Genomic DNA, 13,704 nt, shown 5'->3' on the forward strand with positions numbered 1-13,704 from the left:
TTGCCAAGTTGTTGGTTCAAACACAGCTTCAGCTGTTCTCACTCTATTTCAACAGATTTATCCAATTCAACTCTGCAATACAATTAAGAAGATAATTGTGGGTTAGGGGGACACATAAGAATTGTGTGCCATTCTAATTCATAGCATTCCCAGTAAGCATGGATTTTTGAGTCATTCTTAGTTTTACACTTAAGACATGACTCTGCCATTGTGCTGTAGAATTTGTGAATTTTGTCTCTTGTATAATAAATTCTATACATTAGCATAGAATAAAGAATACATTGTTTCGGAGTACTTCTACATGAATGTGATCCTGGACAACACCCTGTCGTTCTCAACTAACATCAAGGCGGTGGCCCGTTCCTGTAGGTTCATGCTCTACAACATCCGCAGAGTACGACCCTGCCTCACACAGGAAGCGGCGCAGGTCCTAATCCAGGCACTTGTCATCTCCCGTCTGGATTACTGCAACTCGCTGTTGGCTGGGCTCCCTGCCTGTGCCATTAAACCCCTACAACTCATCCAGAACGCCGCAGCCCGTCTGGTGTTCAACCTTCCCAAGTTCTCTCACGTCACCCCGCTCCTCCGCTCTCTCCACTGGCTTCCAGTTGAAGCTCGCATCCGCTACAAGACCATGGTGCTTGCCTACGGAGCTGTGAGGGGAACGGCACCTCAGTACCTCCAGGCTCTGATCAGGCCCTACACCCAAACAAGGGCACTGCGTTCATCCACCTCTGGCCTGCTCGCCTCCCTACCACTGAGGAAGTACAGTTCCCGCTCAGCCCAGTCAAAACTGTTCGCTGCTCTGGCCCCCCAATGGTGGAACAAACTCCCCCACGACGCCAGGACAGCGGAGTCAATCACCACCTTCCGGAGACACCTGAAACCCCACCTCTTTAAGGAATACCTAGGATAGGATAAAGTAATCCTTCTCACCCCCCCCCCCCTTAAAAGATTTAGATGCACTATTGTAAAGTGGCTGTTCCACTGGATGTCATAAGGTGAATGCACCAATTTATAAGTCGCTCTGGATAAGAGCGTCTGCTAAATGACTTAAATGTAAATGTAATGTAAATGTAATGTGGATGCTACCATGATTATGGATAATCATGAATGAGTCGTGAATAATGACTTAACCTCACACCATTACAGATGCTAACCTCATATCATTACCAATAACAGGGGAGATTTGGCATTTTTTTGTGTGTGTGTATTTGGGGGGGGGTAGAATTGTATTGTGCTGTAAAATTTTGAGTTTGTGAGTTATCACTTGTATAATCAATTCTACCATGAGCATAGAATAAGAATACAATGTTTCTGAGTACTTCTTCAGTAATGTGGATGCTATGGATAATCCTGAATGAGTCGTGAATAATGATGAGTAAAAAAGTTACAGCATTCTAACCTCATACCAATTTATTTTTGCGGGGGGGTGATATTTATGCCTCTAACTTTCTCACTCGCCATTATTCACAATTCATGAATGATTATCTGTAATCATTGTAGCATCCACATTAATGTAGAAGTGTTCAGAAACATTAATTATATTCTCATACAGTAACACTGAATCCAAAATGACACAATAGATAATTGACCATTTCTATTTGGCACAACATAATCTGAAACACAACCAAAACAAACTGAAATGCAGTTTTAGAAAAAAGGGTTCCAAAAGTTTTGTCGACTGACCCCATAGAAGAACCCATTTTGGTTCTAGGTAGAACTCTTTTGGGTTCCATGTAGAACCCTTTACATCGAGGGTCAGTCGACGAACTCAAAACGTTTCTTCAAAGGGTTCTCCTATGGGGACAGCTGAAGAACCCTTTTAGGTTCTAGAAAGCACCTTTTTTTTCTAAGAGAGTTGGAATATAGGACAACATACAAAACATTTGTCTAGTTTAATACACTACAAATGAGTTTGTCCAAATACTTATGGGGGGGGACTAGATACATAAAGTGCTTTAATTTCTAAACAGTAAAACAGATATGTACGGAAATACCCTAAAATAAGTTAAAAGTTAAAAGTTGTAGTTTAACTGACCAAATAAATATGTGTGGGGGGGTTGTACCTGGTATGACAATCTATACCACCTAAAGCATTTTGTTTGGACTGCGAGTCTGTGACCTATATGCAGTATCACTCTTACATCACTCCTTTACCCATTTGCCAAAAAACATCAGATACAGTAAGAACCTATATTCTATTTTGTCACTTGACCTTAGAGAAAGAAAGCCTTTATAAATGAACATTGGGACATATCAAAAATAAATGATATCTTCCCAACCCCAAACTCAGGTTACAGGTTTACTACCAGGCTACAGGCCAAAATAAATAAAGGCCTTTTTTTTCAAAGGCAGGGTTGAATGGAAACCATCCAAGAACATACTGACACATCCTTGGCTGCCTCTTCATGTGACCAGGGCCCCCTTACAGACATGCCAGGAACAAGATCAGAGAGAAATACTTTACAATTCTGTCAGTTCTGAGGGAGACCACCCTACCTCACTCTGTCTATATGAACAGGTTGGGACAGCATCCTGACAGGTATGAATGAAACAAGACAGGGGATGAAGGTGTAATAGTGTAATAGAACATGTAGGTAGGTCTTCCCCTTCAATTGTTATGAGGAGGGTGTCACTTCACTTGACATCTTGAGAAGTCTCCCCTTCACAGTGTCAAATATTTGATATTAATTGGTCATTTTTGGTTATTCTCCATGATCACGCTCTCCGTAGCCGACGGGAACAAGACGTTTAGACAGGTCAACATTCACAAGGCCGCAGGGCCAGACGGATTACCAGGACGTGTACTCAGAGCATGTGGGGACCAACTGGCAAGTGTCTTCACTGACATTTTCAACCTCTCCCTGACTGAGTCTGTAATACATACATATTTCAAGAAGACCACCAAAGTCCTTATGCCCAAGAAAGTGAAGGTAACCTGCCTAAATGTCTACCTCCCCGTAGCACTCACATCGGTAGCCATGAAGTGCTTTGAAAGGCTGGTCATGGCTCATATCAACACCATCATCCTGGAAACGCTAGACCCAATCCAATTCCCGTACCGCCCCAACAGATCCACAGATGACGCAATCTCAATCACACTCCACACTGCCCTTTCCCACCTGGACAAAAGGAACCTATGTGAGAATGCTGTTCATTGACTAGAGCTCAGCGTTCAACACCATAGTGCCCAGAAAGCTCATCTCGAAGATAAGGACCCTGGGACTAAACACCATATTCAACTGGATCCTGGACTTCCTGACAGGCAGCCCTCAGATGACAAGGGTAGGCAACAACACATCTGCTACGTTGATCCTCAACACTGGGGCCCCTCAGGGGTGCATTCTTAGTCCCCTCCTGTTCTCACTGTTCACCCATGACTGCGTGGCCAAGCACGACTCCAACACCATGATCACTGACAACGATGAGACAACCTATAGGGAGGAGGTCAGAGACCTGGCAGTGTGGTGCCATGACAACAACCTCTCCCTCAATGTGAGCAAGACAAAGGAGATGATCGTGGACTACAGGAAAAGGAGGGCCAAACACGCCCCCATTCACATCAACGGGGCCGTAGTGGAGCGGGTCGCCAGATCCTCAAAAAGTTCTACAGCTGCACCATCGAGAGCATCCTGACCGGTTGCATCACCACCTGGTATGGCAACTGCTCAGCATCCGATCGTAAAGCGCTCCTCTGCCACTTCTGCTTGTAGGTGTGTGTGCACTCATTAGAAGGGGGAATCCCAGTGGTTAAAATACAATGAGGGGCACACATTCCTATCTCAATCTCCATCAAACATATCTGCAATCTTGATTATGTTAAATATCGGCAGCTTACAACCCATTTGATCCCCATTCTGTTTATAGCCACATAGCACACCTTTTCACTCAGCATAAAATACACAATGATGCTGAAATAATACACTGTTCCAAGAGGCTTGGCAACACATATTTTTGATGAGTCATCTAATGTATGCTTAGTCAAGAGAAAACTGTAATTGGGAGACATGGAGACAACAGGTAGCCTTTTCAGCAGCATGCTGGGAATGAGCCAAGGAAGAAGTACCCCCACACCAATATCACATGGGCCCTGGTCAAAAGTAGTGGAGCATATAAGGGAATAGGGAGCCATTTGGGACGCAGCCTGAGAAGGTCACTGCCTCGCAAATGGGACAAGTATGAGAGAAGTACAGGAAAACACATGATGACTTGAATACAGATGGAGATAGTAGATCTCAATCATCGGCTTCTGACTCAGGAGACAATGATTACATCTTCATACCTCGGTTTAAAACATTGCACCCTTTTAAATCACAGTTTTTTTTAAAGGCTGTACCATATCATTATACAATACTGCTGTGCTGATGATCTCTATAGGGATTTAAAGTATGAAAGGGCTGTAATGTAAAAAATCAACGGATGGCCTAGATGTAGGTAGCTGACATTTGGATGCCCTGGCCTGGCCTAATCAAAAGCCTATTGGATGCCACAATCAAACCGAAAGGACATACAGTACCTTGAATGAAAGAGAACCACAATTTACACTAACCACAGGCCCTTCTAATGAGAGGAGGCCCATTTGGCACCATATTCCCTTTAAAGTGTATATGGGGAATAGTCTGGCATTTGGGACAGACGTGATATATGTTGCAGCACGGATGAATTTTCTGCTAAATCAGACAGTAACGGTCAGTACAATCAAATACCCGTGGAGAGGCATTGTGTGTTTTCTCAAGGGACTTAACCCACCTGTGGTGCGGGGCAGGTTGCTACAGCACGTTTGAATTGAATCGGTGCCAGAAAAAGCTAGTACGTGTCTATCATTTCACTTGGGGGGGTATTGGTACACTAATACAGAACAATTAAATGCCCAGGGCACTACTTATGTGAAAAAAATATTTATTTCCAAAATACCTGTTTTTCCCCCCCAGGTTTTTCAGAGGGTGCACCCTCACTTCCCGCGGTTATGTGAGATGGGTAAAGTAAAGCCTACAACGCTTGTATTTTTTTTATTTTTAGAAATGCGTGCCAAGAGTGCAAATATGTCAGAAACACAACAACAATCATTGATATAGAAAAAAAATACTGCCATGCATCATTGGCTGGGTGGCCACGCGCAATTACATGAAGGTGCGTGCAATTACTACCAGATACACAGTAACCCTCACCGGAGACTAGCTGTAAAATATACTAAGGTTAAGACAATCCAATAATTCCATGCAGAGCGTTTGATGTCGAACTTTCTGTAATGGTATTCACTTCTATTCAATTTCGCTCCGGCCCAGGTCCAATGATTGTGTTTATTTTCGAACGCTTCTGCATGGGAATTGTACAATGTCCCTTTTTTATCTTCAACCAAGACTGGTGGAGATCCGGCAAAATACAGATCACTCCTAATAGAAAATAGTAAATGCTGTGGAATTGATATCACTTGTCTGTGTGAACTAACAGCATGGCTTGGAGTAGTTGAAATAGGCTAGTAAAACGTTTGAAAGTAAGCCTAACGTTATTTCCACATTTCTTCAATGTCTTTCTTATTACGAAAGGAAATATGAATAGCCCATTTTTTTCTCGGTAAATGCCCAATTATTGAGCAGATATTACCCGATTTAACAAACCGCTTACACTAAACGGTGGGGTTCACTTTCAAACGAGTGATAGGTGAAGAATATAATTCCATTTGATTTCCATGTCAGGTTTGAGTTTTTTGGCGAAATGAACCCATCGTAAAGACATTTGAATCGGCTTTCAGTAACGGCAAAATGTAAAGTACGTCATTAATATGGCGCCAAAAGAGTTTAAAGTAGGAGCTTATTTTTGTTGTGAGGTTGCAGAACCCTCGCACAAGAGGGAGAACATGAGCGGGCAAGAGGGGAAGCGAATGGGCAGGCGACTGGGTTTTTCCGGCAGAACGTCTCGAAACTAGCTTGCAACATTTCATTCCATGAAAATGAAGCACATATATATATTTTTTCTTCTCCCCTACTGGATCTGAAAACACACTCACGTGACAAATCGGGACCTGGGGGATATATCACATTGGACTATTTTCAAATGCGACATGGCTTTGAAAATGAGATTTGTTAGCTTACCTTGCTATACCCGGCATAGATTTGGCTTACATTAGAACTGACTTGCTGGCTGCAGCTCGAGGCTATCTTGCAAGCCGTTAGACAATTTGCATTTACGTATGATACTCCTAAAGTCTGCTAAAGGTAGCTAACAGTTAGCTACATTTAACTGTATTTAGCTGATAACTGCGAAGGCGGCCATCGCAGTTGTGTGTAATAATGTTATGCTGCCGGGTAGACTTTATAATGGATTAAATTAGTAAATTTCTACTTTTTATTTGGACTCTCTAGGGAGAGCATCTGATCGACGTGCTGTCACCACAGCCTCGCAGGCACGTCCTGTCACCAACGTGGATAGTCGGTGGGCTAACGTTAACTAGCTAACTAGCTAGGGTAGTTGCACTGGAATTTGACCACCGTGAAATTCACTGTCACTACATGTGGTTAACTTCAAATGATTTCGTGATTTCTCATCGTCCAGAGTCGAGGACGTTTTCGCCATCGGAAGCTGACTGCAATCAAGGTAAAAAGGTAGGTTCGATTTTGGTTTCTTCCCCCAAGAAGTACAGTAGTAGCATGTAACGTTAGCACAGGGAGAAAAATCACACTTCCAGAGCTGGTAGTGAAATGTGTAACGTTAGTGCATGTGGGTCAGATGGTTGTGATAGCCACACAAATAGTTAACACGAGAAGAACGTTCAACTGCAACTTCTTATTTTCGAAAATATGAAAATGTCAGGTCCCAGTTCACAAGCAATGTTAGCAACGCCAACTACGCAGCGAGTATTATTTACAGGCGGGCGGTCATAGCTATGTTCACCGCTGTTATGAAATAATTTCGGTAGCGGGATTTTCCTGAGGTGCTCTTGCGTAACATGCTTCAGTGAAACAAATGGCTAATTAATTATTTTGTTGAATTCGAAGCAATTATTGACAACTTATGCATGAGTCGTGCAAGTGTGTGTGTCGCGAGGAGGGACCGCGTCTCGCCAACATATGGCGCTGAAAATGCACATGCTGGGCTAATGACGAGTGATCGGATATTATCTGCCCGTTGAAAAGATCAAATGAGCAGAATTTTTGGTAATAACGATTGCGCTATAAAACTGGATTTGTCTAAAGTTACTGTCGCCATCCAGTGTCGCTCGCTTGTGGGTTTGAAATCGCACGTGAATGCCAATTGCGTTCCCAAGAAGTGGAGTGTGTATTTCGGAAGGCTAAGCACGCACCTATCTAAGAATTAGAACAAGCTTGTTAACTCTCCTCTCCCTCTCCCCTCCCTGGCTCTCGCTGTGCAGTTCTAACTGTAGGGGGAGTGGCTATTGTTTACCTTCAGAAACTCTGTGCTCATGGATCGGGGGGGGCTGCTGCGCATGGCGAGTAGAGGGGACAGAGCAGAGCATCTTGATGTTCCCATTTTAAGAAACGAGAACTTGATGTTCATAATCAGATGTATTTGGGGTCAAGGTATTTTCAGTGTTTTGAATTACACATTGAGACTCTCATAAGTGCCACGCGCTGAAATCTTTGACAGTTGTGGGGGGGGGCTCACATTTATATTTTCAGTTCTTATTGGAAGAGGGGTTTTGGTTTGTTATGGGGGGTGCCAATGTATGTGAAGTTTACTTTACATCACATAACCTCGAGTACATCCAAATGTTTATGTATTTATGGTCCTCTTTAACAACAAACAAAAAAGTAAACATTTCTTACAAACCATTACCTCCAGTGATTTAGAGTAGTACACTGCACAATCCATCCTGCTCCTCTTATTGCACAAATGTAATTGAACTGGTCCCTTCCCTTGAATCAATTAAGTCTGAATCATGTTGGGACCCAGTTGTGACAGCTCTACCCCCCACCCTATGAAACAGGAGATGAGTCATGGTGTGGGGGCATAAGAGCTCTCTCTCTCTCTCAATTAAATTTACATTCAAAGGGCTTTATTTGCATGGGGAAACATGTTTACATTGCCAAAGCAATTGAAATAGATAATAAACAAAACTGAAATGAACAGTAAACATTACACTCACAAGTCTCAAAGTAATAGACATTTCAAATATTATATTATGGCTATGTACAGTGTTGTAACAATGTGAAAATAGTTGAAGTACAAAAGGGGAAATAAATAAACGGATAAATAAGTTCTATTTACAATGGAGTTTATTCTTCGATGGTTGCTCATTTGTTGTGGCAACATGTCACACATCTTGCTGCTGTGATAGCACACTGTGGTAGTAGATATGAGTTTATCAAAATTTGATTTGTGTTTCGAATTCTTTGTGGGTCTGTGTAATCTGAGGAAAATACTTTTGGTCATGTAGTGTATGTGGGCACCTGCTCGTCGAACATCTCATTCCAAATTATGGGTATTTAATATGGAGTTGGTCTCCCCCCATTTCGGCTATAACAGCCTCCACTATTCTGGGAAAGCTTTCCACTAGATATTGGAAAATTGCTTCCATTCAGCCACAAGCATTTGTTAGGTCGCACTGATGTTGGGCGATTAGGCCTGGCTCGCAGTCTGTGTTCTAATTCATCCCAAAGATGTTCGATGGGGGTCAGGGCTCTGTGCCGGCCAGTCAAGTTCTTCCACATCGATCTTGAAAAACCAGTTCTGTATGGACCTTGCTTTGTCTTGCTGAAACAGGGAAAGGTGGCATCCTATGATTGTGCCACGCTGAAGGTCATTGATCTCTTCAGTAAGGCAATTCTACTGCCAATGTTTGTCTATGGAGTTTGCATGGCTGTGTGCTCGATTTTTATACACCTGTAAGCAACAGGTGTGGCTGAAATAGCTGACTCCACTGATTTATACGGGGTGTCCACATACTTTTGTGTGTATATAATTTACGTGTCTAATATAGTCATACATTTGGTAGGAAGTCAGGAAGTGCATCTCTCTCGGTCAGATACTCTTACCTAGAAAAACACAGTTGATTACATGGAGGGGGGAGGTGGGGGTCGCTCGGGGGGAGTGTGTACATGTGTGTTAGTAATCTATGTTACAGGTGCATGTGTGGGCGGGCTCCTAATCTGCGTGTGTGTGTTAGTAGCACTCTCTGATTGAAAAAAGGGGGCAAGTACCTCACATGATATGCAGTCTGGTATTAGCAGCTACTCCACGGGGGTTTCATGAATGGAGTCACTGACTGCTGCTCATGTCATTTTAACATCTCTCCAACTGTACACACACACACACTCGCCTCAGTAACCTCCCCAAGCAGTGTGTGTGTGTGTGTGTGTGTGTTACTACTACGTGTCAAGGGAGATGACATCCACGCAGGGGGAAAGGAATAGGAAGGGTAAGAGTCTAGGTGGGCATTTGCGCTTCAGCAAAGGAAGAGGAAGTGATTTATTTATGCTCCATTTAAAAAAAAAAAACTTTATTTAACTAGGCAAGTCAGTTAAGAACTCATTCTTATTTTCAATGAAGGCCTAGGAACAGTGGGTTAACTGCCTTGTTCAGTGGCAGAACGACAGATGTTTACCTTCTCAGCTCGGGGATTGGATCTTGCAACCTTTCAGTTACTAGTCAAACGCTAATCCATTGTATACGATGCGAACAGGTGACTGACGTTACCACGACAAACTGCCGTCAACGTCAGTCACCTGTTCACCTTTTTGTTGTTGTGTGGTGCTCCAACTCCTTTTTACCTCGAATTGGTCCCTATTTTGTACGTTTTTGTTCTCTCTTGGTAAGGCATTCTCGTGAATAGGGATGGTTGTCGGCTTGAGCTCATTTCATCGTCCTTGGCTGTTTATCTCCTTACATGTGTAGCGGTGTGTGTGTGTTGTAGCAGCCTGTGCGTGTGTGACCATGTACTTGCATGCTTGTTTGTGTGTAAGCGTGTGCATGCATCATGTTTATGTAAGAACATTTGTGTGTGCTTTCATGTCTCTCTGTGTGTGTGTGTGTGTGTGTTCTCTGCTGCGGATGGCCCTGCTGTGGCCTGGAATGGATGCTCATTAACTGAGCCTGTCAAGGTCTCAGTGGGAGCCTGCTGTTCAGTGGGCAGAGGGCGGATGAAATCTCTGGAAACGCCAGGAGATGAATGTCTTTCACCCGGCCCGGTGACTCACGAATTGTTATTGAAATATAATTGCGGAGCAGGGTATGATGCAGGAGGAATGGAAAATGTAGTTTTTTTTCTCTTTTTTTTTCTCCTCCCCTCGGCTGTGAGGCAGGACTGAAACACACAAGCTAAACAAACATACATGCAACACATTTCGAAAGGCTTTTTTGGAATAACAGCTTTTCATGCTTTCTTTGACACTGTGTCCTTCTGAATAAGGGAAATTATAAAGCCCAGCTCCTGTGGCAGTCAGTGGTACTGAACAAATGACACTTGTCAAACTTCTGGTTCTGTCCCAAATGGTACCATATTCCCTACATAGTGTACTACTTTTGACCAGGGTCCTTTTATATATATATATATATATATATATAAATATAAAAGAAAGTAGTGCGCTATAAATTGATGCCATTGGGGACTCAAACTGTGTACCAGACCTTGGATAGAACGCAAGTCCCCAGCCTGTTCAAGAAGGTAATCGGAGGCTTTGCTGATGGTGATACAGTCGGTGGTTGTCAGGTAACTTTTTCTCCCTGCCCTTTTCACCTTGCATCAAAGCCAGGTAGATTACCCAGCATCTCTAGTTTCCCGGCACATGAAAAGGCTTGAAAAACGGTCCATTTTTATGTCTGCCGGCAGTGCCTGATTACACCAGCCAGTCGCCTCTGTAAAGCAAGGCGTCTTTAAAAAGCACCAAGCTTTGGATTGGTGTCTGTATTTACTGCTGTCCGCTAATAATCAACACAACACCAACCCTTGTATAAGGATACACATCCAAAAAGCAGCGTTCATTCTCTGATGGAAACAAATGGTCAAGGCCACAATTTGGGAATGAAAGGAAACGATAAACAGCAATCGGTCCCCTAGGTTTTAACTCTTTATTCGCCTCAAGGTAACACAAGTGTCCAGCCAGGAAACTTAAATGGTTGGACATGCAGACATATGCTTGCTTGGGCCCCTGTTGTAAATGAGGGGTAGGGGGGTAAACAGGGTGGTGGTGGTGGGAGGAGGAAGATAAACAGGGAGGTAGCCAGGCCCGTGTTAGTGTGAGTGAAGGGCAATGTGCACTCCTCCATCCCTCACTGGGGCTAATGAACTCCTGATGGCAGGGGAGGTGAGAGCAGGGGGATTAATCTCCTCTTTTCCTCCTGCAACAGCCCTCCCCTCCCTCTTCCCTTGTTTTGGCACTCAGGTCCCTTTCATTGTTTGTCAGGCGAGAGAGAGACTGTAGAAAATGATCTGGTCCTGTCCTCCCCCCTTCCTGCTTCCACCTCTTTACTTATGTTATTTTTTTCCCCCATAATGCAGCAGCGTCAATAAATATTATCTTAATACCTTTGGCTGGGCCAGAGCCGTGAAGGTGATGTTAAAGGAAATCCGTGATATCTTTTGTTGTTCATATGTTGGGCTGGTCCCCTGGGGTCGCTGCTGAGGTCATTCAGTGAGGGTATGGTTGTGTCCCAACATGGCATCCTATTGGCTAGGGTCAAAATGAGTGCACCAAATAGTGATTTAGTGTGCCATTTTGAAACGGCAGCAGAATCCTCATGGGAGAGTAGCCTACGACTATGCTACACAATGTAGCCATGGAAGGGCCACAGACCAAATGCACCCTCGGGAGCAGGCAGCAAGCAAAATGAGCAACAAACATATCATGGATTTAGAGGCTAAGTACACACTGCTGTGTCTCAATAGCAATAAACCACCGGTCTCATGACCAATATTTTAAGCACAAGCCCACATGCTAGTGAGTGACCAGCAAATTTGTATATTTGATATTTTATGTATGTGCTAACAAGGGAGAATATTTTGAACTGTTATGAATAGACCCTTCTGTCTTTCTACAACTGTTTGAACAGTGTGTTGGCCTGTCCAATTTTTTCAGATGTTGAAATCAAGTGGGCTACCTTATTTCTCAGAATGAGAATTAGTTGGCAATTCCTTATGTAATTGTTTCATGCTTATTGCACGTTTTTATAATACACAGCCTAGATAGTTAGTTAGTATTAGAGGTTGACCGATTTAATCGGAATGGCCGATTTTAATTAGGGCTGATTTCCAAGTTTTCGTAACAATCGGAAATCGGTATTTTGGGGCGCCGATTTCCGATTTATTAAAATGTTTTGTTTTATTATTAAACTAGGCAAGTCAGTTAATAACACGTTCTTATTTTCAATGACTGCCTAGGAACGGTGGGTTAACTGCCTTCTTCAGGGGCAGAACGACAGATTTTCACCTTGTCAGCTCAGGGGTTGCAATCTTGCACAGTTAACTAGTCCAACGCTCTAACCACCTGATTACATTGCACTCCACGAGTAGCCTGCCTGTTATGCGAATGCAGTAGAAGCCAAGGTAAATTGTTAGCTAGCATTAAACTTGTCTTATAAAAAAACAATCAATCATAATCACTAGTTATAACTACTAATCCAGTTTAGCAGGCAATATTAACCAGGTGAAATTGTGTAATTTCTCTAGTGTTCATTGCACGCAGAGTCAGGGTATATACAACAGTTTGGGCTACCTGGCACATTGTGAACTAATTTGCAAGAATTGTATGTAATTATGACATACATTGAAGGTTGTGCAATGTAACAAGAATATTTAGACTTAGGGATGCCACCCGTTAGATAAAATACAGAACGGTTCCGTATTTCACTGAAATAATAAACGTTTTGTTTTCGAAATGATAGTGTCCGGATTCGATCATATTAATGACCAAAGGCTCGTATTTCTGTGTGTTATTATGTTATAATCAAGTCTGATTTGATAGAGCAGTCTGACTGAGCAGCAGCAGGCCCGTAATCATTCATTCAAACAGCACTTTTGTGCGTTTTGCCAGCAGCTCTTCGCAAGCACAGCACTGTTTATGACTTCAAGCCTATCAGCCTAATGGCTGGTGTAACCAATGTGAAATGGCTAGCTAGTTAGCTGGGTGTGCCCTAATACTGTTTCAGACGTCACTCGCTTTTAGATTTGGAGTAGTTATTCCCCTTGCTCTGCAAGGGCTGCGGCTTTTGTGGAGCGATGGGTAACTATGCTTCGAGTGTGGCTGTTGTATATGTGTTCCTGGTTCGAGCCCAGGTAGGGGCGAGGAGAGGGACGGAAGCTATACTGTTACACTGGCAATACTATAGTGCCTATAAGAACATCCAATAGTCAAAGGTATATGAAATACATATGGTATAGAGAGAAATAGTCCTATAAATACTATATTAACTACAACCTAAAACCTCTTACCTGTGAATATTGAAGTCTCATGTTAAAAGGAACCACCAACTTTCATATGTTCTCATGTTCTGAGTAAGGAACTTAAACGTTAGCTTTTTTACATGGCACATATTACTTTCTTCTCCAACACTTTGTTTTTGCATTATTTAAACCAAATTGAACATGTTTCATTATTTATTTGAGGCTAAATTGATTTTATTGATGTTTTATATAAGTTAAAATGCGTGTTAATTCATTATTGTTGTAATTGTCATGATTACAAAAAAAAAAAATCGGCCGATTTAATTGGTATCGGCTTTTTTTGGGTCCTCCAATAATCTGTATCG

At 42.7% G+C, this 13,704-nt stretch overlaps 1 protein-coding gene across 2 annotated transcripts in view; it reads left to right on the forward strand.

Annotated features, from left to right (window-relative positions):
* The first annotated feature begins 5,639 nt into the window (after positions 1–5,639).
* LOC118390902 (protein Jade-1-like) overlaps positions 5,640–13,704 on the forward strand; it is a 154,101-nt gene continuing 146,036 nt past the window's right edge. Inside the window, exons 1-2 of one of the 2 annotated variants that reach the window (XM_035781646.2) lie at positions 5,640–6,218; positions 6,366–6,605. In XM_035781646.2, coding sequence (XP_035637539.1) covers positions 6,513–6,605 — 93 coding nt within the window. In that variant the 5' untranslated portion in view covers positions 5,640–6,218; positions 6,366–6,512. Of the gene's footprint in view, positions 6,606–13,704 lie in introns of both variants that reach the window. The other variant, XM_035781645.2, reaches the window with a different exon arrangement.

The sequence above is a fragment of the Oncorhynchus keta genome, chromosome 12 (assembly GCF_023373465.1).
Source record: "Oncorhynchus keta strain PuntledgeMale-10-30-2019 chromosome 12, Oket_V2, whole genome shotgun sequence".
Taxonomy (NCBI): Eukaryota; Metazoa; Chordata; class Actinopteri; order Salmoniformes; family Salmonidae; genus Oncorhynchus; species Oncorhynchus keta.